The 26,829-nt window shown below is 39.0% G+C and overlaps 1 protein-coding gene across 1 annotated transcript in view; it reads right to left on the reverse strand.

Annotated features, from left to right (window-relative positions):
* usp43a (ubiquitin specific peptidase 43a) overlaps positions 1–26,829 on the reverse strand; it is a 137,587-nt gene that overhangs the window by 47,183 nt on the left and 63,575 nt on the right. Inside the window, exons 5-9 of the mRNA XM_004539282.4 lie at positions 25,927–26,062; positions 21,672–21,816; positions 9,361–9,526; positions 6,805–6,916; positions 2,631–2,734 (exon numbers count right to left, since the gene is read on the reverse strand). Of these exons, the coding sequence (XP_004539339.2) occupies positions 2,631–2,734; positions 6,805–6,916; positions 9,361–9,526; positions 21,672–21,816; positions 25,927–26,062 (663 nt within the window). The remainder of the gene's footprint in view (positions 1–2,630; positions 2,735–6,804; positions 6,917–9,360; positions 9,527–21,671; positions 21,817–25,926; positions 26,063–26,829) is intronic.

The following is a 26,829-nucleotide window of genomic DNA, read 5'->3' on the forward strand; positions in this document are numbered from 1 at the left end:
AATGCTTATCATAAAGAAAGAAATCGGCCGCGATGAGTGAGTAAATGAAATATCCAGTTACATTTGAGCCCCTGAAAATGGTAAACGGTGTATAAGAATTATAAAAACTGCAGCTCTATTTAAAACACAGAGTACAAAACACAACCATGAAAAATGTGGCACCCCCCCCCCCCAAAAAAAAAAAGAATAAAAGAAGACAATATTACGGTGGCCCTGAGAGGCCAAACGGACTGCAACTTCAGAAAACACTTGCAAGTGGTCCGTCCGGTTATTGTCTCCCCAGAAACATTTCCGTTGTGTTGTGTGTGCTTTTGCAGCGTTTTTCTTTTTGCAGCATTTTTCTTTTTGCAAGTGTTTTCTGAAGTTGCAGTCCGTTTGGCCTCTCAGGGCCACCATACAATATAAATGAGTGTGAGATCAACAGAAAGCATCTGCATTGTGTATCGGTTTCTGATTTAGTAACTTACTGTGAGCCTCTAACGATTTAAAAGGAGCCATTTGGAGAAGCAAGTTTGTGACATTTTCTGCACCGCATGTGGATCAATATTTGCACAACCACAGAAATTTAAATCCCTTGATATTCACAGTAACTAGCTTAAAACATTTTTAAACTTAATCACCTGATCGCAATAACTCCTTTTCCCGTGTTTCTATGTGTTTCCTTTTACTTGTGTGTGCAGTCCAAGTGTTACCTCACTTATTATTTAATAGGGAGTTTTTTTTAGTTTTTTAATTATATATATACATATACACACATACATATACATATACATATATATACACATATATATGTATGTATATATACACATATATATGTATGTATATATACACATATATATGTATGTGTATAGATAGATAGATAGATAGATAGATAGATAGATAGATAGATATGTTCACAACACAGATATAGGCCTTCTTCATGCAAAGCTCAACTACATCACAGCTATGAAATGAGCTTCAGCTGCCACCAAGAGGGCAAACCGATGCACATTTTCCCCAGACAGGTTTGTTCACACAAACACACACACACACACACACACACACACACACTGGAAGCTCATTTCCTAGCCCTCGGTGGGAAGCCTGACCTTCACCGCAGCTTAGTAGAACAACAGCACAGATTTAAATATTATACTCCCCTTCCCGGCTGTACTACGAAACCTTGACGTTGTTAATTACACAGGAAATAACGCCTTTATCTTCATACTGTTAAACTGATATCATAGTTTGTATCCTTCAGTGCTATCAAGGTCCACTGGTTTCTGAAGGTATTCCTAGTTTTCCTCCACATGCCATCAGCAAGTATGACATTTTTTTTAGGATTTATCTCTATACATAGGTACATGGCAATTTTACACAAGATAAAAGGATACAATACAATATAATATTTTATATCCCAGAAGTTAAATATCAGCCACACTTAACGTAATCAGGTATTTGTTAAAATAAAAAAAAATAAAAAAAACTATTTTAAAACTCTGCATTTTTTAACATCATAAATTCTAGATACTGACTCCGTAATTGCTGGTGTCTAGAAAATTGTACAAGGAGAGGATGTATTGAACTTCACTGACTTGCCCATGAAAGTCAAAAACACGTTTGATTAAATTAAGGCTTATCTCAGCATGGCTTCTATTTTTAGATTTCTCCCTGGAAGTCTTGTTTTGATCACTTCCAACTCTGCATCTGTAATCAGTTTTGGACTCCTTCCACTGTGTAAAAAGTGCCCATGACAAAAAAGTTGTAGGATGCCATATCTGCTGGGCATGGGGGCGATAAGCGACAATGTTGGTGTGGCTAAAAAAGCACTATGGCAATGTGAGTGCATTTAAGTGCACAGGTCTGTTGATTTTGTCCCTCCGATCTCACAGGACCTAACACTAGAACTCCACCTTTGACTGTAGAGGCTGAAGTCAGCATCCACACTGTGCACCTGATGGACCTCCTCATGTGATGTGCGTTCTTGTGGTTTGGATGTTCTGTTTACATCCACTAAAGTCTGCGCCACATTTATACTGGATTAAAAAAGATGCCAAACACTGCCAAAGCTATAGGGTAAAAAAATATAAGAACAATATAGATTGCACATTGAGGAAGCACAAAAGGACATGGACCAGGAGACCTGTCAGGGGAAATATGCTGACATGTCTGCTCTTTCCTTAGAGCACAACCAGTCTGAGATCTCACAAGAACGATGTGACTAACAGAAACAGGTATTTTGTCTTCATCGGCCCTAGCAGACTACCTCACGCGAACAATAACACAACATATAGTTTGACATCACAGAAGGAGACAATGGCATACACCTTCATCAAAGGGTTTGTCTTGCGATGTATAGAAAAAACGACATTTTTCAAAGTAGCCATGCATCTTTGTGCAGGTCCTGAATCTTAGCTGGAGATGTGGCTCTAGTTAGAAGTGATAATTCTAGTGGCACTGTGAGCAGTCCAGCAATACACAAGGCCTGACTTTGATGGAGAGATTGGCCACACCTAAATTAGCAGTCGTGCAGTGTAATGTTTAAAACTCAATAAATACATGGAAGAAGAAAAAATCAGCAGTCGTGGAACTATGATAACACCATGTATTCACATGTGTGTAGGTAGAGTGTAGGTGTAGGCGTGGTGTACCTGTCAACAGCAGGGTGGTACAGTGGCCTGCTGTCCTGTGGGGACAGGTAGCTGTAGGCTGCCGATCCTCCCACCACTCTGATCTTAAACAACGCTCCAGCATTCTAGAAGGAGAGAAAGTCACGCTATTTAACACAGCTGTGTCCCTAAAGAAGGACTACCTCAATAAATGTCATTTATGTGCATATAAAGCTGTAGACAAATATAATAAATTTGAGAGGTGATGACATTATGATTGCAGAATATATAATTGAGATACGAAAAAAAAAAAGTTGAAGGACATCTTTGTAGTTTGAAACTCTGATTTTCAGCCTGGGTGCTCAATGCCTTACAAAGCAATGTGTTTTTTTCTGTAGTATGATTTAATATAGGAGTGTGAATGTGAATATTTTCTAGTATGTTTCTTTGTTTCTTCTGTACAAAGCCAATAGGGATGATTTGTTCTCTCACATTTTATTTCCTCCCATCCTCTTGTTATAAAGGGCTGCTCCATTTCCTTTGCTTTATATTACTTTTTATCATTTTCTGTCATGAAAAAGGCTTCCAAATTGCAATATTAATACTTTTGTCGAGTGATCTTTTTACAGGCATTATGTGTTTCAAATAGGCCTTTCAACCCTTGTTTAGACTTTATGTTCTGTACCATATGCATCCCTTCTCCCCAGATCTCATCCTTGTTGTGCAGGGCATCTCAACAAAAAGCCTCCATCAACTACTGACGGTGGGGGTCCTGTCACAATCTGCTACGTTTATCTGCGGCTATGCTATAAGAAGAGCTTATTGGTGTCTAACTACCCAAACACCTCAATTTAGTACACACACCTTTGCATTCATGTAAATTACATCCATTACATGAGAAATCTCACTCTGATTTACAATACTTGTTAAAGAGCGTGACAGAAGCAACAGTGCAAGAAAAGAGTGATCAAGTATAACATAATCTACAGGAATTTTGTAAAAAGACTTTTAAAAAGTATATATGTGTATATATACACATATATACAAATTGACAGAGACTAGAACATTTTTAATCACTTTGTCCTATTTTTGTTTCTCTTGTGGGACTTGGTTTTAAAATGTCTGTTAACTAAAATGCTCTGTAACTATAATAACCTAGTCTCTCTGTCAGTCCTTCCACCTTTCCACTCAAATAGAGAAAAATGTATTTCCAAATGGATTACACTCTTTGTTGCAAAGACATAAGGGTTCATTATGAGTCGGCTGCTCTTGGAGAACAGGAACTGCAGTCGAGCATAAAGAGAAAGAAATTAGTTGGTTAATAGGAGCCTAGAGCAGTAATGACAAAGGCACAGTCTCTTTCTTGTTGGTTTTATGAGGTCGAGCGAGCATGCGTTCAGACATCCTTGTCTGTCTGTTAAAGTATAATGAAGGAAAGTGGATGAGACACTTCACACTAATAAGTAATCACGCAGGACTAGTACAGTTTTTGAATGAGCGTTAGTGTTAAGCATTCATAATCTGCCTCACGGAGGCCAGCGACTCCAGTGAGGGAGACAGATGTTGGCATACTTTCCAAAAACCTGTGTAGACCAATTAAATGATTACCCTACAAGGAAATAAAAGATTTAAGGCTGAAAATATGAAGATGGGTGGAAGTTCAACTGGCTGCTCAAAAACTTTCATTTTTTTCTCTTTTCTTGTGTTCAGCTGAATATATGAAAGACTGTTACGTCCCTCTGCAGCTTCTAATCGTCTCTAATCACACCATAAAGAAAAAGATAGAAGGCCATATATTTGAATTCACTGTTCACTCAGTAATATTTGACATGAGAAGCTCAAAGATTCAAGAAAAAACAAACTCAGAGCCAAAAGCTCATTTTTAGCAGAAACAGCCGAATTATAAAAATGATAGAAATCCTCCAACATGGATTTACCATCAGGATAAAAGACTTAGGGAATTTTCTAAATATTCCCTAAAAAGGTCAGGCAACAAGCAGTAACGTGTGGTTTCCTTGTTATTCAAAGAGTTTTAGTCATTTAAAATTCAAATAATCTGAATTCTGCTCTCCCAGATTTTCAAAGAGTAAAAGAATTTATATGAATGTGCTAATATAAAGTTTAGACAGGTATGCCGGAGACAGAGGCAAAATTAATAACATTTTCTAAATAACCTGATAACCTTCAGAGAGTGAGCTGTGAAAGAAGAACTGGATTTTGACATGCGAGTCGGTGCATTTTCTTTTTTTGGACAAGCTGAGCTGTGTCTTGCTAAACAAACCTCTGGGTGGCACCAAAGCACTGTTTAATGATAATGAAAGGAGCATGACACTGGCAAAGAAACAGAGTTTTGTGTGGATCTTATGTATTATATTGCACAGAGATTACAGTAAAGCTGGTATTAGTTCTGTGGTTTCTTTTAAAATAACAGCAACAAAGCATCAGCAAGGCTTAATGGCCTTCACCCTTGGGATAGAAGTGGTCTTTACAGCTTAAAATATGAAAAAAATAAAATAAAATAACAACAAACAAACAAAAATCCACATAGGGGCGTTGGTGGTATATTTTTAAGAAGAATAAAGGGGAAGTAAGGACAACAAGAGGATGTTTTCATATCTGGCCAGACAGGTTTTGAAGAATTAACTATGAAACTAAGATAGCAATCAGTAAATACCAGACTTATGTTTCTCCTTCTTTTCCTCCCTAGTTCCTAATCAAATAGACAGCTGCATGATGAATGGGTGCTTACGTGCCACAAAAATATTTACCCAGTAGTGTTGAGCCACGGTTCATGGTTTGAACACGCATCGGCTGAATCGCAGCTTTTATCAAGATTAGCAGCACATACTGAGTGGACAGTAGAGCTAAAATCTTACATACAAAAATGGCCTTTTTTTGTGAAAAGCACCTTAAAAGATTTTAAAAGATTTAAAGACTCCTTTGAATGAAAATGGTAACAGATGGAGAAACAGGCTCTCTCAAAGTAGTATCATAACGTCCCATATGAAGAACGACATACGTCACTAAACTTGATGACAACCTCTTTGCAGCCAGCAAAAATCAGAAATTGCCTGGTCACTGCTCTAAATTTTTTCATATTCAGCAACTGATTGCTCGTAGTTTTGGCCACCAGCTGGTCAGCCCTTGGTGGAAGAGTGCAATGCCCTTAACCTGAGGGCGGCTGCTTTGGATCACAAGACGACTACACGTGTCATCTGGTGGAAGGCAATCCATCTCCAAACAATTACTGTCCAACTCACACTGGCTGCATTCACATTCAGACAGATTGGCAAAGGTGTGCAAATAATTGCCGTCTAATTTTAAAATGCAGACAGATTGCCAGCACGTTGCAATCAATCTGAGTCAATCTGCACCAATAAGCACAGCTCGTCTATGACACTTGTTTTTGCAATAAGGGACTCGACTCAACTCTCTTGCCATCTGGTTGTATTCTGGTTATATATCTATATAAATCAGTATTTGAGAAGAAATCTTTGAATTTCTGTTTAATTATGAATTTCTGTGGATGTAGGGTGAAACAGATTTGTGATTTTCACCAACTGCTTACAGTTAACTGCCGTATTATCACAAACACCGACCCCGTTCAACTGCAGCCTAATAGCAAAATAGCACTCGTTTTGAAGATGGCAACTGCCTGCCAGTTGCAGACCCGGTCCACGTCAACAGCTATTTCAAAGGCAACAAGTTTGTTGCACTTGGCTACAGTAATTTTGGTCGTCCTGCAGTCTCCAACCACTGTTTTCCCTAGTCTGACTGTAGAAGCTAGTAAGACTCATTGAATCTAATAACATATAAAGACTTAGGAACTCAATCTAACCTATAAATACACTCAACATGCTATAAAGGATCAGATTTGTAGTTTCTGCAGATTTATTATTAAATATTAATTCAATTCAGTTCAATGCATTATTTATGAAGTGGCAGTCATCTCAAGGTGCTTTACACAGCATCACAAAGACCCTACAATCATCAAAACAATGAAGGAAGAAAAAACTACGAGTTTTCATCTGCTTTAACCTTTGTCTGCTTTTCCATTAGCTCTAAATATGACTCAGACATATAACTGATCTCTCCACTGCGCTGCTATTTTAATCTGTTCTGTTAGAACCCAGAGTGTCCAGGACCACCTGAGCTGAAGCGCCAAGGACACAGAATAGAGTAGCTGACATGTTATTGGTTAGTGAGGGTGCATTACCTGAGCCTGAGATCCATTCAGCATCAGATAATAGAGCTTACTGAGGATGCTCTGATGCAGCTGGTCCCAGGAGATACTCCTGTCCTCAAGTATAAGAAATGGAGGCCCAAACCTGCGAGAGCAGAGCACAAGTGAGGACGGTAGAGCAGAGCAGAACAAAAGAGATTTGAGAGTAGGTTTTGCATTGAAAAGATAAATAAAAAATGATTGCTATTTATAATTAAGTATGTTGGCAAGTAATTAAGATTAGAAAACGTAGTCTAACCTGAATTCATTGAAACACTAAGTAAGTGAAAAGCAGCTGTAGGCTTATTAGGAATGTGTCAAACTATCAAATGTCAAGTGCATCAAGTTGTTACAGCCAGCTGTCTTGTACTGACATGTTGTCCAGGAACAAATAAGAAACCAGTCTGCATTTCAGCAATGCATCCATTAGAATTGGGTTCTTCCACCTATGTTAATCCAAAGCCTTGCATATAGTCCACATACAATTACAATAACACTTTAAGTTTTAAATGCATTTAAGACATTTACAGTATAAACACAAACACAGCAACAAAGTTCCCAATGCCTTGGCAGCTAACTGTTTTGAAGAAATATTGGTGCAACTCATTCAGTTGCTACACAACACAACAGTATGACAGCAACACCAAGCTTTTAATGTCGCAGCATCGTACTGGAGAAGACCTGTTTTTCCTCTCTTAAAACCTCCCCGCAGCACAAAGTGAGCTCAGAGTGATGAAATAATTTGGAGTCAAAGAACTTGAGTTGCCTTAACCTGAACGACCCTGAACGGGATCGTTTTGATTGCTACTGTGCGCCAGAGCATGATCTGTAGGCTGAATGGGAGCAAATCTTTACAAGCTTCATAATATCACAGTCTCAGAGGAGCAAAGCTGTTGAAGTTGCACATTTAAGCACAGATTTGGACTGTTCGGGTATCCACATGATTCTATTATAGTATGCAGCGAAATTCCACTATGGCATTTTAATTAGGAAATAATTAAACATCTGTAGATGTATTGCTTTTTCCAGATCATTTTGGGAATAGATGGCTGCACAGAGACACTCAGACATTTATTGTAGCCGCACAGACGAGTCAGGTGGCATGTGGACGGATGAGTCTTCAAATGTCAGACCCTGACATTATCAAGCCTTTCAGTAATGTCTCTACATGGATTTGTGGAGCTATAAGATCAAATCCCAAAGTGCACATGATGACTGAAACTAGATCACAGGAGAGTAAAATAAATCTGTCTTGCCTTGTGTCAATAAGAGGTTAGACTTATTGATCCCCTGTGGAGAGAGCGTTATAAATTGAAAAGTATTAATAACAGCGATGTGGATGCTTTTGTGCACTGTAAGCCCCATCCAATCTGCCTTTGCAAGGACTTGTTTTAGTAAAATAGTAACAGCAAAACATTCACGTGCAAGCCAATAAATCTTTGCTCAGTTTAAAGTAAGCTTGAAATTTGTCTTGGTCACATATCTTTTTATTTACCTTCTCAGTGACGATACTGTCAGGTAAACTTTATCAAAAGTTTGGATTCTTTGATTTGTAATGCTGTTCAGTAACTATGGGATGCTTAACCTCAAATAAATACAAGCATCCAATCAGCTTCTTCCATTGTTTCTTCCATCTGTGATGCTGCTGAAATCTAACATCAGATGCGGCACATTGCAGATACTAAGCAGTGACGAGCACATGGATCTAATTGATTTTTTTCACAGGTCAGAGGGTTTGATTTGACCACATTGTTTAACTTGGCCTCTAGTTTCAACACTATTGAGTTGAATGTATGTTTTAGCTGCACAAATCTAAAAAAATAAACCCCGTTGAGTCTGGGGAATTCACGTAACAGACATACAGGTCAAAGTCAAACAGGAGTTAGATGTTGATGCTGAAATAACACAGCAGGACTAAAGGAAAAGAATGAACGACAAAATCTATTTAAGACACAGCAGAGCAAGAGAAGTGTCTGCTTCTGTGTATGATCAAGGTCTAAAACACAGTCTGACTGCAGGATGGCACGTCCTTAAAATGCATAAAAGATATCTAGGTTACCTTAGATATCTTTACACTTGGTTCTTCTGTGCTCAAAAAGTTCTAGAAGAAGCCATGATTGTTAAATAAACTGCTTATCTGAGTTAAAGAGATGGTAAATGGTAAATGGCCTGTATTTATATAGCGCTTTACTAGTCCCTAAGGACCCCAAAGCGCTTTACATATCCAGTCACCCACCCATTCACACACACATTCACACACTGGTGATGGCAAGCTACATTGTAGCCACAGCCACCCTGGGGCGCACTGACAGAGGCGAGGCTGCCGGACACTGGCGCCACCGGGCCCTCTGACCACCACCAGTAGGCAACGGGTGAAGTGTCTTGCCCAAGGACACAACGACCGAGACTGTCCAAGCCGGGGCTCAAACCGGCAACCTTCCGATTACAAGGCGAACTCCCAACTCTTAAGCCACGATCGCCCTGCATCCAGATGTACAAAAAAAATCAATACAAATTAAATGGATAATAATGACGATGACAACAACTCACCTGACAGCTTGTGAGCCAGATCCTGCTGTGTTGCAGATGAGGAGGAGGACCTTGGAGTTACCCTGGTTCAGATACTCAGAGGAGAGGGTGCCAGATGGAGGTAACCTCTGACCATCAGGTCCAGCCGTGAAGGCGTAGGGGGAGGAAGGGAGGCTGTGGTGATACCCTGACCATAACAGAGGAAGCAGGGAGAAATTGTTTAACACGGCACAATTACATTTGTCATGGTCTTTTTGAAGCTAGCTGTTCATATCACTGCGAATGCCGGGATAATCCATCAGCCAATCTTTCTCTCCTTCTAACTAAGTTGTGCTTCTTGGTGACAAATCATCAAAGCAATTGGCTACAGCTCACCAATGGATATGTGTTTCTTTTTATTGCTTCTTATCATATTATAATGCATGAAATCTCTGCGTCTGTTTCTTTGAACAATGAATGACAGGTTGGAGATGCCCAACCCTACACCCAAGACCCCACAATACTTAGAATCCTCCTTTTAAGGCGGAGACTTATTGCATACTACTTAAGGAGTCCACCCTTTTCTGATGAGAAACATGGCCTCGGGCTTGTAGGTGCTGATTCTCCTCTGATGTGAGTCAGAGATCATCGTTTGATTATGCCAAACACACTCAACCCCTTGGCCCCAAAATTCTCTCTATAAAGTTTTCAACAGGCCAAAGGGCAGAATATTGAGTGTCAAGAAACTGCTTATTATATTTTTACCAGCAACAAGCAACATCTCATGACAGGATCGCATCATTGGTTACTCTAACCCAAGTTGTGCCCAGTCTTAGGAACAACTGAAATGAACCAGGGATGAAAAAAAAACCCCCAAAACAAAACATTGAGTTTGTGAATGAAAAACTGTTATGCAAAATCAACCATTTAATGTGACACGTTTACACTTTCTTCCAAAAGGATCTTTAAAAATCTCCATTATGGTAAAATTGTTCTTATTTACTCCAAGCAGCTGTAAAAGAAGCTGCATCTCATATCGCTCGCACTTACAAGACAAACACGCTGCTGTGATTAATGCTGAGTAATAGTGGAAGTTGACACAGAGGGTTCAACCTCTTGACTCCCAGGAAACATAAACTTTGACACTATCAGAGGATTTAATTAAACTGTGCTTGTTTGATCTCAACCATGCAATTAATCACTACCATGTTTCAGCTTCAACTTTCAACAAACACACACGCGCACACATAAATGGTGGCAAAAGGACACACATTCATCACCTAAGTAGAAGTACAAATATTTGTTTTAAAGAATACTCTTGTAAAAGTTGAAGTACTAATTCAGTTTTTTTACTCACGTAAAAGTGAAGTGCAGGCTCTGAAATGTACTAGTAGTATAACAGTAAAACGTATCGCGTTGGAGGACACTTCTACAAGCCATGTTTGTGCAAAGCTAAGTGAACTTCATGTCATATTAAATATGATAAGAAAATAATACCCGGGTCCTGTCATTTCTGTCTTACATTTTTCTCTACCTCTGAAACTGAGCTTCTCTTCTGTCTCTGGGAAATACAGAACCTGTACTTTTAGAGATACACATTGCTGTAGGGTCTTTACCTTATAACACTCAGTGCATTGTCATATGTTTTTGTGCTTTGGTGCTATATAAATAAAACTGAATTGAACACATTGTGTTACAAACTGCACAGCTACAGTTTGTGTGTTTGAAATTACTTGCCACGTTACTCTTGTTAATCTTTTTTATTGCACTATACAACTTAAACCCCTTGTTTAAGTTCTATAGTGCGATAAATGATGCATAAATTTGATGTTTAACTTAGTTTGAACATAACAGTGATGCAAAATAATCCCCTCAAATCCGTTAGACCTGAAGTAATGAACCTGTTATGAAAATGTAAGGAGCAAAGATATATACGTTTGAATGTAGAGAACAAAAGTTGTCTGAAAATTTAAATAGTCAAGTAAAATACAGATATATGAAAACTCTACAGGAACAAGGTTTTGTAGTTCTTTATTTCCCACCTCTTAATAAAAGAAATCTAAGGAAAGCAAGCGTGAATAGATGTAAAGCTGAGATAAAGTGCCACCAAAAAAGCGAGAAGGGAGACTAATAAGGCGTAAAAAAGAGCTCAGTGAAAGAACTTCTTTTTGAAACGAGAAAGGAAAAGTCTGCAAAAACACAACACATCTCCGACTTCTAATTCATGTCTAATTAAAAAAAATTATTTAAATCTGACGTATTCTAAAACAATTTTTAAGATGTTAAGAATTATTACTATCAAACAATTAGAGACAGAGGAACATATAACTCTTGCTTCTGAGAGGACCAGAGCAAAAAGCACTTTTAAAATCAGAAAGTAATATGTCCTGTGTGGCGAGCGGTATCATAACCGATATGTCCTGAGGACACTGGGAGAAATACCTGCCAGACTGTTATTCTCACACCTTCATCTATCCCTTATTGAGATGGATAGAGCAGACCCATGAAGTGAAAGAGGTTTTTGTGGAGTAGAAAGTGGGAGGAGTGGAAGGTATCAGAGTGGAAAAGAAAGGAGAGACTGTAAGAGTGTCCAGACCTAAAGGAAAGAACAGTCGTTTGTCATTTGTAAAGAGTGATTTCCAAGCAAAGCCTTCAGGTGTGAGAGACACTTGACGAGTGGAACACTGTATGCCTTCTCGTGTACGTACTGACTTATTTCTGATGTTATAGTAATAACGGGCACATAGAGAGAAAAAGTGAGGAAATGTGGGGAAAGAACAAGAGAATCAAACCAATAACTCCTTGTTTAAGATGCCAGGGTGTACGTGGTATCATTCTCATTGCCAACCGGCTATCAGGTCGACCCACAGTAAGCTATTTGTTGTTGTTATTGCAACAATGTCATGGCTGCTGTAAAATTCTCCTTGTAATCTGCTCTTTGTAATTAAAAGATAAACCCTGAGACTGAAGTGGATGCAACTGAACTAAGTGGAAAAGAGATACAAAAAAGAGGATTATGAGGTGAAAGAAACAAAAACAGAAACAGAAACTGCTCTTGGGAATGGAGGTGGTGTGTACGGCAACATTAATTAAACAACTCAGTCCTGCAGAAGACTCCTCCGGCATTCATTCTCGTCTTAACTCGCCATCCTTTAATTTTTCCTTTTTTTTTTTCTTATCTTATCCTCTCTCACTGGTACTCTATTTATCATTGTCAGTATCTATTTTCCTTTCTTTCCCTAAAAAGTCTCCATCATCTGAATGTTAGGGATGAATCAGCCCTCAGCTACAAAGAAGAGTCAGGTAATGAAGGATAGCAAAAGTGGTAATTGCCACATCAGGAGATTATTGAGAGTTTTTTAGACCTGTGAGATGGGTGAAGGACAGATTGTTACACCTGGGAGGACAAAGCAGTCTTTTATAAAGTATGTTACTCTTCCTTACTGTAAGCTTTAACACAGCCTAGCTGCAGTTTGCTTTCATGCAGACATATGCAAGCTTCAACTTTCACATCAAAGTCTGGAAAGCCAATGCTAAATAATGGTATCTGGCTACAGTGTGGTTTGTAGCTGGTGAACACAAATATCTTTAAGATGGTTAAGATGGCATTTAAAAGTGAAAGCCTACAGTGCTGCTTCTAGTATCGACAGAGGATTTGAGTCAGCATTTGCTGGAAATGTGCCCTTGATCATCCCATTACTTTGCAAAATTCAATTCACAGATGAAATGTTTCAGACAAAAGTCAATTAGGAAACACTTCTGCTCATTGCTGAAGTGTAAAAATAAGGTTGTGTGAACACTCCGGCACATAAATGATGAGAAAAGACACTCCTTCCAAGCAGTGCGGGAGCCAGATCAGGGACACGCGTCAGCACAATCCACATACCCGACCAAAAATATCCAGGTGAACCCGCTACCTTACAGTCTTGAGCAAATCTGAGGTCTTGGCAGCAAACACTCATCTGACCACACAATGGCTCAGATGAGAGCAAAGCACCTGAGCCTCATGCCAAGAGCAAAATTACAGATTAGGCAAGCTGCACAGAAGGAACTGAACACACCTGATGCTGCCCTATTTTTTCCTCTCTTCTCTATGTTCCTTCCCTTAAATGCATCCATTTAACCGTCTGTCATATACAGCAGGAAGGCACAACGTTGTGTCAAGAGTGGTCACCGCACAAACCCTATTAAGAGGAACAACACATGCAGACAGTAAAGAGGACGGTATATGAAACGGTGCAGTCGGAGCACAGTCTGCTGCACAAACTTCGTGATGACATAATTTCCAAATCGCCCAAAGTATCTTTTTCTGCATTTTGTCCTGTTAAGCACTGTTCTGCTAATCTTAATCTTATTCTACACTCACCAGCCACTTCATTAATTTAACCTCGCTAGTAGCAGGCTGGACCCTCTTTAAAATGCCTTAATTTTTGTCGTGCAGATTCAACAAGGTGCTGGAAACATTCCTCAAAGACCATGTTGAAATCGTGGCGTCAGTCAGTTGATAAAGGTTTATCAGCTGCACATCTATGACGCAAATGGTCAGGAACAATACTCAGGTGAGTATGACAAGAAAATATCCATCTCCCACTCTATTACACTGCCGCCACCAGTCTGAATCGCTGATACAAGGTAGCATGGATTCATGTTTTTATTTTGGTTACACCAAACTGTCTCAGCAGAAATTGAGACTCATGAGAGCGGCCAACGTTTTTCCAGTCTTCTGTTGTCCAATTTTGCTGAGCCCGTGTCAATTTCAGTCTCGGTTTTTGTTCTTAGCTGACAGGAGTGGCACCCGGTACGGTCTTCTGCTGGACGTGTTCTGCATTCAGAGATGCTCTTCTGCATACTCTGGCAATAACGAGCGGTTATTTGAATCACTGTTGTCTTCCTATCAGCTTGAAGCAGTCTGGCCACTGTCTGACGATGCCAGAAGTCTTTTCTATTTTCTCATTTTGGACCTTTCTCTGTAAACCCCAGAGATAGTTGTGTTCATCTAAATGCCTAAATGCACTGAGTTGCTGCCATGTGAACGGGAATATCAACAAATCAAACAACATGGGAGAGCCCTCTTTTGTAAAACATCTATAAAAGTGGAACATAAACAGAAGACTTTTTTTCTGCCCTGCTGACTGGTTACTTAACTTTGGAGATCCCTAAAAAAGATATCCACCTTGGTCCCTAATGGACATAAATGTCCATTCCCCAAAAAGTGCAATAAAAATATTATATATTAATATTTTTTTCCACTTTAAATTGGTCAGTCTTTTAAAACTACTTCTCCCTGAAATATTCATATAAAGTTTTAATTATATTTTCGTTGTTTTAACCCTTTAAATCCCAGTTTTACTTCATGAGCGCCCTGTTTTTTTAGCCCCCAAAAACAAAAAAACTCAATATTTAAAAAAAATAACATTTGAAGTAATATTTGATTGTTATTATAATTAGGCCTTTAGATGGACTAAAGATTGGCACCAAGAGTCATTTCGATCGCCTTTTATTTTTTTTTCCAGGAGCGCATTTCATAAAATGCACACTATCGACCACGCCCAAAAAGTGCAATAAAAATATTAAATATTAATTTTTTTTTTCACTTTAAATTGGTCAGTCTTTTAAAACTACTTCTCCCTGAAATATTCATGTCAAGTTTTAATTACATTTCGCGGATTTTAACCCTTTATATCCCGGTTTCGTCACATGAGCGCACTGCTTTTTTTGCCCCAAAAACATAAAACATAAAACATAAAATATTTTCCAAAAAAAACATTTGAAGTAATATTTTATTGTTATTATAATTAGGCCTTTAGATGGACAAAAGATTGGCACGAACATTAATTTCGATCCGGTTTTAATTTTTTTTCCAGAAGCCAAAAATGTCCCCAGGCGGCGCTGCTGCTCCTGCTCCCCCGGGGAGGAGTGCCTCTGCCGCGGGTGTGTTTCGCGCAGCGCTGGAGCATATGGTTCGGTTCCCGTGTCTGCAGCACACACTTCCGCTACCACGTGAAAACAAATATGTCATTTCCTGTTGATTAAAAATAAAAAATAAAAAATCAAACGAACCTAAGGGTAGAAAATGGTCCGGAACGAGCAGCGGGCCAAGCTGCTGCTCTACGCGGGAAATTAGTCTGCCTTTTCCGGGTATCTGTCTCGAGCAGGCCGCTGGAGAACATACACAAACATGTGTATGTTCCAGCAGGCGTCACATGTGGAGCAAGGGCGCCACCCGGTGGACAAATAAAAAAATTACAACTCTAAGGCCTGTAGTCCAAAACGAAACCTAAGCTAGAAACCTGACGATCGATTTGACCGTAATTTTTCTGGCGTGAAAAATAGCGTTTATAATGGGTTTCAATGTGGACATTTTTGTCCAAAGGGACTAAGGTGGATGGATTGCTGTAACTTAGCCATTTTAGGCTGATTTAATGAATTGACACCACAATTAAAAAAAATAAGTAAAAAAAACATTCTTTGACAAATTTGGCTATATTCCACTCAACACAGTGAAGATGGTTTAAAACTAAAAATGAAAAAGACAATAAATGTCCTTAGGAACCTCCAAGGGTTTTAAACATAATTAAGATGTGTTCTGAGCTCATCGTACACTAGATGTTTCAACATGCTTGTGGAAAGATGAAGCATTCAAGCCACCATTTATGCACTGTTTGTGTTCTTCTTAATAAGGCTGCTGAGATGACAGTAGCTCTTATTTCCCACATGAGTTAAGAACACTTTCCAGAGGCAGTTGTGGTGATCAGGGCAGTGACTGTAGACACATGAAATTTCTTTTTGCCTCCATTCTCTTCAGGTTATTTTACATGATGAATTCTATTGGAGGGCCACGAGTTCCCTGATGAATCTTCCTGGAATATATTTGCTTTTCTGCACTTAGTTCGCTTTAGGCGGCATGTAACTGTCTTAATGGAACTGGAAGGAATATGTACTTGGCAGCATTTCATTTGCATGTGTGATGTCTTTGTCTCAGTGCGAGTCTATTTATGTATGTGTTCATAAGCACATACATCTCAGCTCTGCACACACACAATAATTTGTCTCATCATATCAAAATTATAGTTAATAGTTAATCATAGTAGACAAATTTAAACGGCGCACACCATTTGAAACAATTTGAAACTTTATTTTATGTTCATTTGTTTATACTAGTTTTATTTTTATATTATACAAAGTTGAAATTCCATTTTCATTCAGAGTAGAAGGAAGTCACCATTAGTAGAGTTATCAGTCATTTATTTTTTTTAAAGCTGCATCTGTTTACTTTATTGTCTCTTTCTGTCTTGACTTTTTAATGTACCATTTGCTCGGCCCAATTAAATATTGTCTAATAAATACTGATATTGTTGGATTTTCAATCTAATGTGCCGACCACATAAATAAGACCAGTGTGTATAATCCAGGGGATTATCTCTTTAATAAAGCCCAGCTGGACAGCCATAGTGCAACACTTGCCGCCCTGCACCTAGCTCAAACCTGGACCTACTCTCTCCCTTTCCCATCACTCTATTTATGTGCAAATTGCCCAGACTGTTAAGGCTGAAATAGGACGATATTGTGGCGCTTTAGACCTAATTGATTTTTCAATGTTTTCTACCGAGAGGCCTCCTGCTGCTGCAAAACCTCATTACTGTACTATGGAGCAGTTTTGATTCAATATACCCCAGAACGTTTACAGATAAAGTTAAACAAAATCCAGCCCAGCACATTCGTGCACACAGCCAGAAAGAAATCCTTCTCAAACCGCTCTCCACTAAACTTGGTTACTTTTCTTGATGTTGAAATTTAGGCTCTCTATCCCTTTTTTTTTGTCTTGCTGTTACATGAAGGGCTATTCATTATTCATATATTTATAATGATGATAGAGGAGAGAGAGCTTTTGGGCCTTTGTACCTTCATCATTAGCATCCTAATTACCCTTGTTTTCCCACAAAGAGGAAATGTGGGGAGGGGGAAAATGTTGGAAAAGGACAAGAAAGGAGTCAGTGGCTAATGGAGCCTATTCAAAAACAAGTTATTTGCCAAAAAAACCCCTAAAAATATCACACCTTCATATTCATTTTTTTCCACCCAGAGAAACTTCTTAGTAGCCACTCAGGTGGGTAAACCTAACTGTGAAACAGCTGATCCGTCACTTTCGTCCAGACTAAAATATCTGAACAAGTGTTAAAATATTGTCTCCAAATTTTGCGCAGAGACTCTCCCAGAGCCTTCCAGTGTGTCTGCAGACTCTTATTCTGTTCACATTTCGTTCAGACCTAAAATAGAAAACATGGTTAGAGAATTATCTTTCTCACATTTGTAAAGCAGCAAGGTTGGCATAGCAAATATATAATTTTCTGTGTTGCAGAGGTAAAGAAGAAAATAATCATCTGTGTTTCTGACTGCACGTTGAGAATCTGCTGTGCGGTAATTTGCCTTATTAAGTGTTTATTCTGTGCCACTGTGTGCTGTGAAAGCACATTTTCAGTCCACGTTTGCTTGCCTTGCTTCCACCATGAAAAGGTAGCACTATTCTGAGCTGCACCATATAACTTTGCTATAAGTCATCCTACAGCTGTCAGAAGCACGACCGCGAGATAGAGACTCCTGAGAATACATCATATAGGTAACTGCGTTTATGCCTGTGCAAATTTGTATGTGTCAGTATTTTAGTAAAACATAAGCAATAACATAAGTGCTGCAAAGATTTCTGCCAACTGAAACAAATTAGTCAAGAAAATGAGACATGAAATAAGGTTTTTGAGCCTTTGCACTGCTGGTTTCACATTTAATAACCTTGGCAATAAAGTCTATACTCTGTGACAATTACTGTCGGTGTACAAATCCAATTTGGTCACAGATGATCTGGGAAAATTAGCTGCTCTTACGTGCCACAAAACGGTTTTGTTTATCATTTCTGTAAATCAAAGATTAAACCTGAAGGGATGGGACATGCTTGTAGTGTCTATTTCATCATGAACACATGCATTAGTAAGGCTGATCATCTACCACAACTCACTCACAATCTCATAAATAAATTATTTTTCAATTTTGTACCAAGTCCCTAAAACTATTGTTTTTCTGCTCCTACTCCTGCCTGGTGAGATCTGATCCCAATTAAAGTAACTGATAAAAGTGGAATTCATACATGAACCAAACATGAGCCAAACTAATTTGCATCTCTTGGAAGGAAACAAATCTCGGACCTCCGGGGCAGGTTGTTATGTGAGTAAGCTATTCATTGCATTCAGTCCTAAAGGCTTTCTATACAGTCATCTGTTTGCTTCTCGCTGGGCTTCACATTCCCACACAAACTGCAAAACAAACTACATGACAGACAGCAGCAATATCAGAGCTCTGCTCAAAATAATGAATAACTAAATAAATAAAAAAATGTGGCTTGCGTGAAAAGATCCTGTATAAAATTACACCCCATTTCCCTCAGAGCAATCCCTGCTATTTCATTTGAGTATGACTTTCTTCTTTCTTCTTCTCCAGCAATACCTACTGGTTAAAAATCCACATGAGTCCTGTTGAGCAATTTTGCTACCTGCACTCCCCTTCACCCTTTCTCTTAGCGAGCTCCATATCTGCATATGTATCAACACTTGCCACTGGAGCTGAATGATAATCTGAGATCTCAACATAATATAAAATATCTTTCTTTTAACTTTTTTATTTAGTTGTAACGCTGTTTGTTTAAGTTTCGATAAGCCACGAACAACAGTACGGTTTAATTCTCGAAGGTTATGCCTCCTGTGATGAAGATTAATGTCCTTTGCACCAGCAGCTCGACTTGAAACACTCCACACCTTCCCTCTGTGCTTCAGATAATAAAATTTAATTACTCTCCAAATAAAAGCTGCCCTGTATTATTAATGTAAAAATACTTTTTCTAACAACTGACAAGAAGAAATTAAAGATCCATATATCATCTGTTATATCCACAATGTCATGCCGAGGTCTACATGGCAATGAGTGTGTAAATTAATGCAATACATGCTAAGACTCTCCTGTGATTATGAGGCGTGACAATTTATCATTTTCATCTGATGTTCACAAGAACAAAAGTCACTTTGACACAGAATAATTATGTGTGATTCATTACAGATGCATGCCTGCATATATAGGTTTGTACTTAGTGTAGTGCTTCACCTCAAGGGTCATATAGTGTAAGTCTAATAGATTAAGCAATTGACTTCTACAGTAGTGCTGTGTGTGACTTTGTTGTGTAGTAAAACCTTTAGATTTCCATAAAATAATAGATTTCAGAGTGAAAACTTTAGGTTTTAAAGTTAGACTGAAGGAGTCCGGGAAATAACCTAATGTCCTCAGAAGGGATGGAAACGTGTGAATGTGTTTTTGACAAACGTTTGTGTTCCTATGCAAGTGTGAGTGAAAACACACTGTATGCCTGCGCCCTCTCCCAGTATTGTGACATTGTTTTGACTGCGAAGTGACAATACAAAGGCCTCCTGTTGAGAAAGTGAAGAGTCTTAATTTTTCATGAGCACTTTGAGCTCTGAAATAAATTATTGATGTCATTCTTTTTCCAGGGGTAACAAAATCTCTCATAACGGCTTTGTTGTTGGTTAACTAGAAGCTGTTCTCTTAAAGTAAGTTGTGGGGTCAGTGGCAGGTGCTGGTTTTAAGTCCGGAGTTGTCTTTTTCGGGGTGAGGTGCTGCGACTGAGAAGGGCAAGCTTGGCTGTGCCACATGACCAGTGAAGTGAGGATGCACCTTTGCAAAGATGTTCTGAGAAAACTGAAGAAAAAAAAGTTTATTTCAGAGTTGGTGAGTGTGACACCTCAGGATAGTAGATCCTGAGGTGTTACACCTCGGGCTTCTAGCTTCAGAGACTCAAGGTGTTTTCACACATAGACTGCATCTCTGAACTTTTGTACATGCTATACATCATTCAACAGAGGTGCACATGAAAATGCAAAAGTCATATCGAATATTAGCTACTCTTTAACCTGCCAGTTCATTAATACAAATGTGATCCCAGATTCCACCAATAGGTGAGAAGCACAACTAATATTCCCCTGTGATCTCTGTTTGTGAATGAGTTTCCTGCCTCCATATAGTACTTCCATATAGTACTTCCATATAGTACTTCCACTAGCATCTAGAGTGGATTACTTCTTGCTGTGTGCTACAAGGACAACTGCGGGAATCATCCTAAGCAAGAAGCGCTTCGAGAGCGCAAACCTGCAGCAGCTCGCTCTCTGTGCAGAATTTAATTTGAAGGGAACATGCAAACGCTACCAAAGACATCAACTAATTCTGATAAAACCTAACAGAAAATGGCTTTAGAAATTGACTAATGAAATGTGCACATGGGAAAATGCTTTATGGTTTTTTCACCACTTCTCCGTACAAATCAAACAGATGAAAGCGGCACAAGACATTATTTGCTCTCAGCCTCACCTAAGATGTGCATTTAGAAGCTTCAAATGTCGATGAAACGAGTTTTAGGAGATGAGTAATCTCTGACTCAGCTTTCTACCTGCAACTCCTTTATGAGACAGAGACATTCCTTGAGGAGACTGCTTATATTTTTTAGCCTTTCTTGGAAGGAAAATAATAATAATAATAATAATAATAATAATAATAATGGATTGCATTTATATAGCGCTTTTCGAGAACCTCAAAGCACTTTACAATTCCACTATTCATTCACACACTGGTGGAGGCAAGCTACAATTGTAGCCACAGCTGCCCTGGGGCAGACTGACAGAAGCGAGGCTGCCATATCGTGCCATCGGCCCCTCTGGCCATCACCAGTAGGCGGTAGGTGAAGTGTCTTGCCCAAGGACACAACGACCGAGACTGCAAGCAAGAATGGGTGATCAAGAATATAAAAAGCCCCTCTCTTAAGTGTTACCTTAAATGACAAGAGAGAATTTGTTCTTGCCATGATCTGCGACACTCAACATCCTAGGTACAATAATTTAATTTATGTGCGAACAAAAAGATACGACAAAACTCAAAGTTTCTATTTGAATTATGTTGCCGTTCAGACGTGACATGTAATTTCATTTGTTTAGGTTCTATCATGCATAGAGAAACAGAATGAAAGGAAGAATACAAAACACCCTGCGGACAGTGACCCTCTCCTCAACACAGTAAAGTTTCAGCTTTTGAAAAACACGGTGGTTAATGAAACATGAGGACTCGATGGAAGTGAAAAACGGTTACAAGTGTAAGTGCGAATTAGTGTGAATAAAAGTTAATCAAAAGGACCGAGGGAGGCTGACAAAAAGAAAATTGGAAATGAAGAAAAAAAGATAAATTGCCAAACGAGTGTGGGAAGTCAGTGTCTGCAGCGCCTTTGATGGACAGCCTGTTGCCATGGTTACCTGAGTGTTGTGCGGAGCCTCCACGACTGGAGAGTGAAGGAGCCTGGAAGGCATAGACAACATCGCTATCAGCAATTGCAGTCAGGTCGTCTTCATCTGAGAAGGAACGCTGGAACCCCGTGGAATACAACTCCACCAGGATGACCTAGAGAGACGGCACGAGAGAGAAAGATTACCCATGTTTGTTTCTACAAACGTGCCTCATGCAGTGCTTGCACAGCTCGTTTCTTTCGGTTTCCTGCAAGAATGTTTCGGACCTGAAAATAAAGGAATAAACACACACACTGAGTAACACTGCTGATCAGGTACAGAGAGAGATTACACTTTGTGACTAAAACATCAGGACAAACCGTGACGATACAAGCATCTGCAAAGGGGCTATAATTAGTAAAATGTGTTTTCAGCGATGTGTATTTCCTAGTTCAATGTTCAGGAGCTTGAATGACACTGCAACTCACCTTTGTGACTGTTTTATGGATTTAATCACTGAAGTACAAACTGGATAGTTAGTTGTGGTTGGATGAGCCACATGATTGTAGCTTACTTAGCTTGACTCCTGCCAAGAACCTTTAACATGTGAGATTTTCTGTCTTGTTGCTCGTATCTAACCATGCATGCAGTAAAGAGTGTCATGACACTTACTGCTGACAGAGCAAAATGATGATGATGAAGTGCCTGAAGTCTAAATACAGTACTCAGTTAAATATGTACACTTTTTCTTTTTTTAATTTAGTCCCAACAAACAACATGTTAAAAAACCCCACAAAAGACTGATGATCCTGTGAAATAATTTATGAACCAACAGAGTTGTTATTGCTTTTTAATATAAATCATTTTTATTTTATTTGTGTTTATTCAACATTTAAAAACACCGTAAAACACCAGTTTCACGTCTTTGTGGCATCATGGTAACTGTACATTTTTCCGCACAGAGCAGTGCTATCTTAAATCACGTGATCACATGACATGGCAAGATGATGTCCAATCAAAATCAAAATATTGCGATGATCATATACCTGACAGATGAATAACTGCTTCAATAGGAGAATTTCTGTTGACAACATGTCACTCCACAGTCATCAAATACAGGCAAACACCAAAGAGGCGCCTCTGTTGCGCGATGCAAAAAGCATAACAAATACTCAGTGATGCACAGCTCAAAGCAGTCCTTGAAATCGTACAGCTGCTGTGATGCAGTGAGTGATGTGTGTGTCGATTTATTCTCAGCCCAGCACCTGCCGATACTTTGGTGTGGATGCCTGTGTATTTTTTCCCATGTTATTCCAGGTGGCAGTGCAGTGGTTAGAAATGTAACCTCACAACAAGAAGGTCCTGGGTTTGAATCCAAAGGGGTGCCTTTCTGTGTGGAGTTTCCATGTTTTCCTGTATTGACTCTCTTCGGGTACTCCAGCTTCCACAGTCCAAAGAGATGCATGGGGTTAGGTTAAGTGGTGAATTACCTAACCCCATGCATTACCTGTAGGTGTAAATGTTTGGCTTCCTCTATGTGTCAGCCCTGCAATAATCTGTATATGTTTATCTGATCTGCCATTCAGTCACCAGGCTTTCACATAGCTAACACAGAAGACAACACAGATTTTTAATGAAGCAAAATCTTTACTGTGTGAAGTGTGTTTCTGAAGTATTATTGGCTTTTTCAATCCCTAAAAGCTGTTGGACTACTAACAAGAACTAGTGGGAGTTTTGCTGCCCTACACCATCAAGGGCCGGTGAAGAGTGTCATTACTGCTCAGCGCGCCAGAATGAGGTGAAGAAGACACCCTCAAAAAAGGACTAAGCTGAAGCCATAATGTGAAATTTATACTTCACCAGAAGCATTTTTAAAAAGCACTTTTCAGTTTTACAAGAAAAAAGACTAAGGATAGGGGCTAATTACTCGATCTGTTGAATCCAGCTCAACTAAATGTCCTCAACCATCCCACTGCTATTAAAGAGGAGTGCATCTGATTCAGTTTCTTGTCAGTGTCTCACACAAAGTAAACGAGGCACTCGCTGCTAAAAAACAAACAGCACTTTCATGTTTAACTCATATTAATGGTACTTTTTTTCTTTTTGGAAAGCAAACTTTAGATATGGAGCGTCTTTCTGGCTTCATCCTTCCCATGTCTGTCTTGCACAGTGTACATTGTATATTTTCTCATGATGTCTAACAAGTTTAATTGCATGGATGGGACTGACACTGAGCCATATTACAGGGAATAATCCTCCAAATGGAGGCAGCTGCACTGGACAAAAAAAGAGGGAATAATTGCCTGCATGTTAATCTAAGCACTTTGAATCCCCTCTGAATGGGAATCCATCTGTCTTTAAATTTCTTTTTGTCAAAACCACAGAAATGATCACAGTGTTACAATTTTACTTTATTTTATTTCATTTTGTATTTACTTTGTCTTCATCTGTTATAGTTCAGCTGTTCTGCCCTTTGTCTGCAATTCTTTTGTATAGCTTGATGGGCTTATTGTGTAAGTTCTAGTGTATAAAGGTTGATGTACACCAAACCGCACCAATAAAAAATATATGAAAATATATTTGTGCAACAGTTAAGATAACTCATACTTGGATACATACACATTAGAAATACAATAAACGGAACTCTCCACTCGGTATGGATTGGTCAGACCACACCCATCTCCAGTATCTTGTGGTGCAACCGCACTTACAAAATCAACCAACAAGCTGACAAATAGTACACAATGTGCGTGTATTGCATTTCACTTCTGTCTTGATGAGGACTGTTTGAGTGTGTGCTGCTCGCTTGCTGCTACGGACCCAGCTTCAGCAAAGCCAACAACATTCATCATCTGTTTCAGGACAGGGCAATGACTGATGAACACACACCTCTGGAACTTTTCCTTTGACATTTTTACCTATTGGTGACATTCAGCTGGAAGTGTGTGCATTTAGTCAAGCGTACAGATGCACTCAGCTAGAGAAATGGCTTCTGCTTACTATTTTACTCATTAACCCTATGATTAGAAGCAAAACACAAAACATCCTGTTTTGTGTTTGTGTTGTTCACTATACCGTTGCTACAAAATTATTTGGGGGATATTGCTAATCATACATGTTATTAAAACAAAAGCAGAGCATCTTCCCCACATTTGAGGCCATGGACGCCACAAACTTCCTATTTTTGGAAAAGGGCAACAGAGGACAGGGAAGGCTTGCTGGGGGAGGAAGTATTTCTACCTATTTCTACCTACAATGTAAAAGAAATGTGACAGATAGGTTGAATAATCAATCCATGGCAGAAGGAGGACTCTTTAAAGAACTCATCCATGGCAGGCATACACTGTTTCAGTTAGCTGAAATGATCAAACATTCTCTCACTCTTTCTGTTTGATTAAGGTATAATGTATTGTTACGGTGTGCCATGATGTGAATTTAAAACTTGTCTTAAATATTAAAAAACGTCATTAGCACTGTGACTTTTGAAATTATAAAATACAGCAGTAGTTGAGCTAATAATTAAAAAATAAATTATGAAGCAGTTGCAGCGAACAACACTTTTAATTGACATTAAATTCAGCATTAAATGTTCAAATGAGAGTTCTTAGAACAGGATATAAGATTTTAGAAATGCTGCTTTGACTCCACTGTCTTTGTGTGTCTTTCTGACCTCATCCGCTCACGTGTCTGGTGGGAGGGACTAAGACACGTGGACAGGAGTCAAAGACAAAAATTAAATATTTGCAACTTGGGAAATAAAAAAGAGGCATGTTCTAGTTTTACTTTCTACTCTTTTCCCTCCTTTGTAATTGTGTGCCCCGTTTGTCCTTTGTCTGTTTACCTTGTGAGTTTATTTTTCTCTGTTCCTGTGTGTATTGTTGTATACCCAGTGCCTACGTTATCACATTTGGCTTAGTTTTTTTTCTTTGTTACTTCCTTTGAACTTTCTGAGAACCGTTGCAATCCTTTTTTTTAAATAAAACCTTGCTTTTTGTTCCTCTCACTGAGTTCTTGGATTCACCTCGGAACTGATCACAATCACTTAAAGATATTTTTAAGCAACCTAATAATCTGTACAATATGAATACAATAGCAGCTAAAAGTCTCAAAAGTGGGTCCAGTACAGGTTATCTTTCTTTTCTTTTGTTTTTTTCTCAGCTTGGGTAGAGAAGGAGACTTATTATTTATTATTTAGTCATTGGGAACTCTCAAGGGGCCGCAATGCAACATGGTCATGATCAGTGTAATCAACTTCTTCTGTACACTCTGCACACTGTGTGAGTACCTGGTCAGGAGAGATGTTGCCCTCCGCTGCTACCAAAGCTCTCAGACTGGACAGGGAGCCAAACAGCGGTACAGCCAGCCCCACTCGCAGATGCCTCTGACCCTTTGTGTTGAACACCAACGTCACACACATTGGCCTATGAGATAAAAAGAGGAATAAAGGGTGTGAGTGTGTTTTTCTGTAAGGCAAGAAATGGTAGAGCACACTGGGAAAGATCAATACATGCTCATGAACACAGCAGTAAGTTATTCTGCATTTTTGTTTACATTGTTACATATTTTAAACTCTGGCATGCTGAGTTATTTATACAATATATTTGTATGCAGATACACACACGTCTTTCTTACATAGTGTGAGTAAAGACACGTACATATAAATCTTAACTGGAAACTGACTAATCCAACTGTGCAGCATTCAAAAATGCCAGGGGCAACAAAAACACATTGGTTTGTTAAAGAGACGCTTTCGGGGATAGCTGGGTCTTCATGAACTCCAGGTATCAAACAGCAAAATAAAACCGTTGAGCTGTTTAATATCTAATCAGTTCAGGGAAAAGATTTCCTCTGACACTGTTATATCAAATCTAATTTCATGAGCATAAAACATCACTTTGTCTGCATCTCATTTAATATCTCCTATGATTTAACTCGTCAGATTTCACCTCCGAAGGGTTTCATCTCTCCCTAGTGTTTGTCCAGATTTATGCATGACTGGGCAAGCTGAGCAAAACCCCTGCAGGTCCCTCAGGAAGCGGCTGTATGCTGGGACATGTCACAGCAATATGAACACTTTCTGGGAAGAATCAAGGAGTGAAAATGATTGCGGGGTGGGTTTGGGGTGGATTGGGACAAAAAGAAAAAAACAAAAAACAGGAGTCAGTCTGATCCAAAAACTGAGAAAACT

Source organism: Maylandia zebra, linkage group LG6 (genome assembly GCF_041146795.1).
Source record: "Maylandia zebra isolate NMK-2024a linkage group LG6, Mzebra_GT3a, whole genome shotgun sequence".
NCBI classification, from domain to species: Eukaryota; Metazoa; Chordata; class Actinopteri; order Cichliformes; family Cichlidae; genus Maylandia; species Maylandia zebra.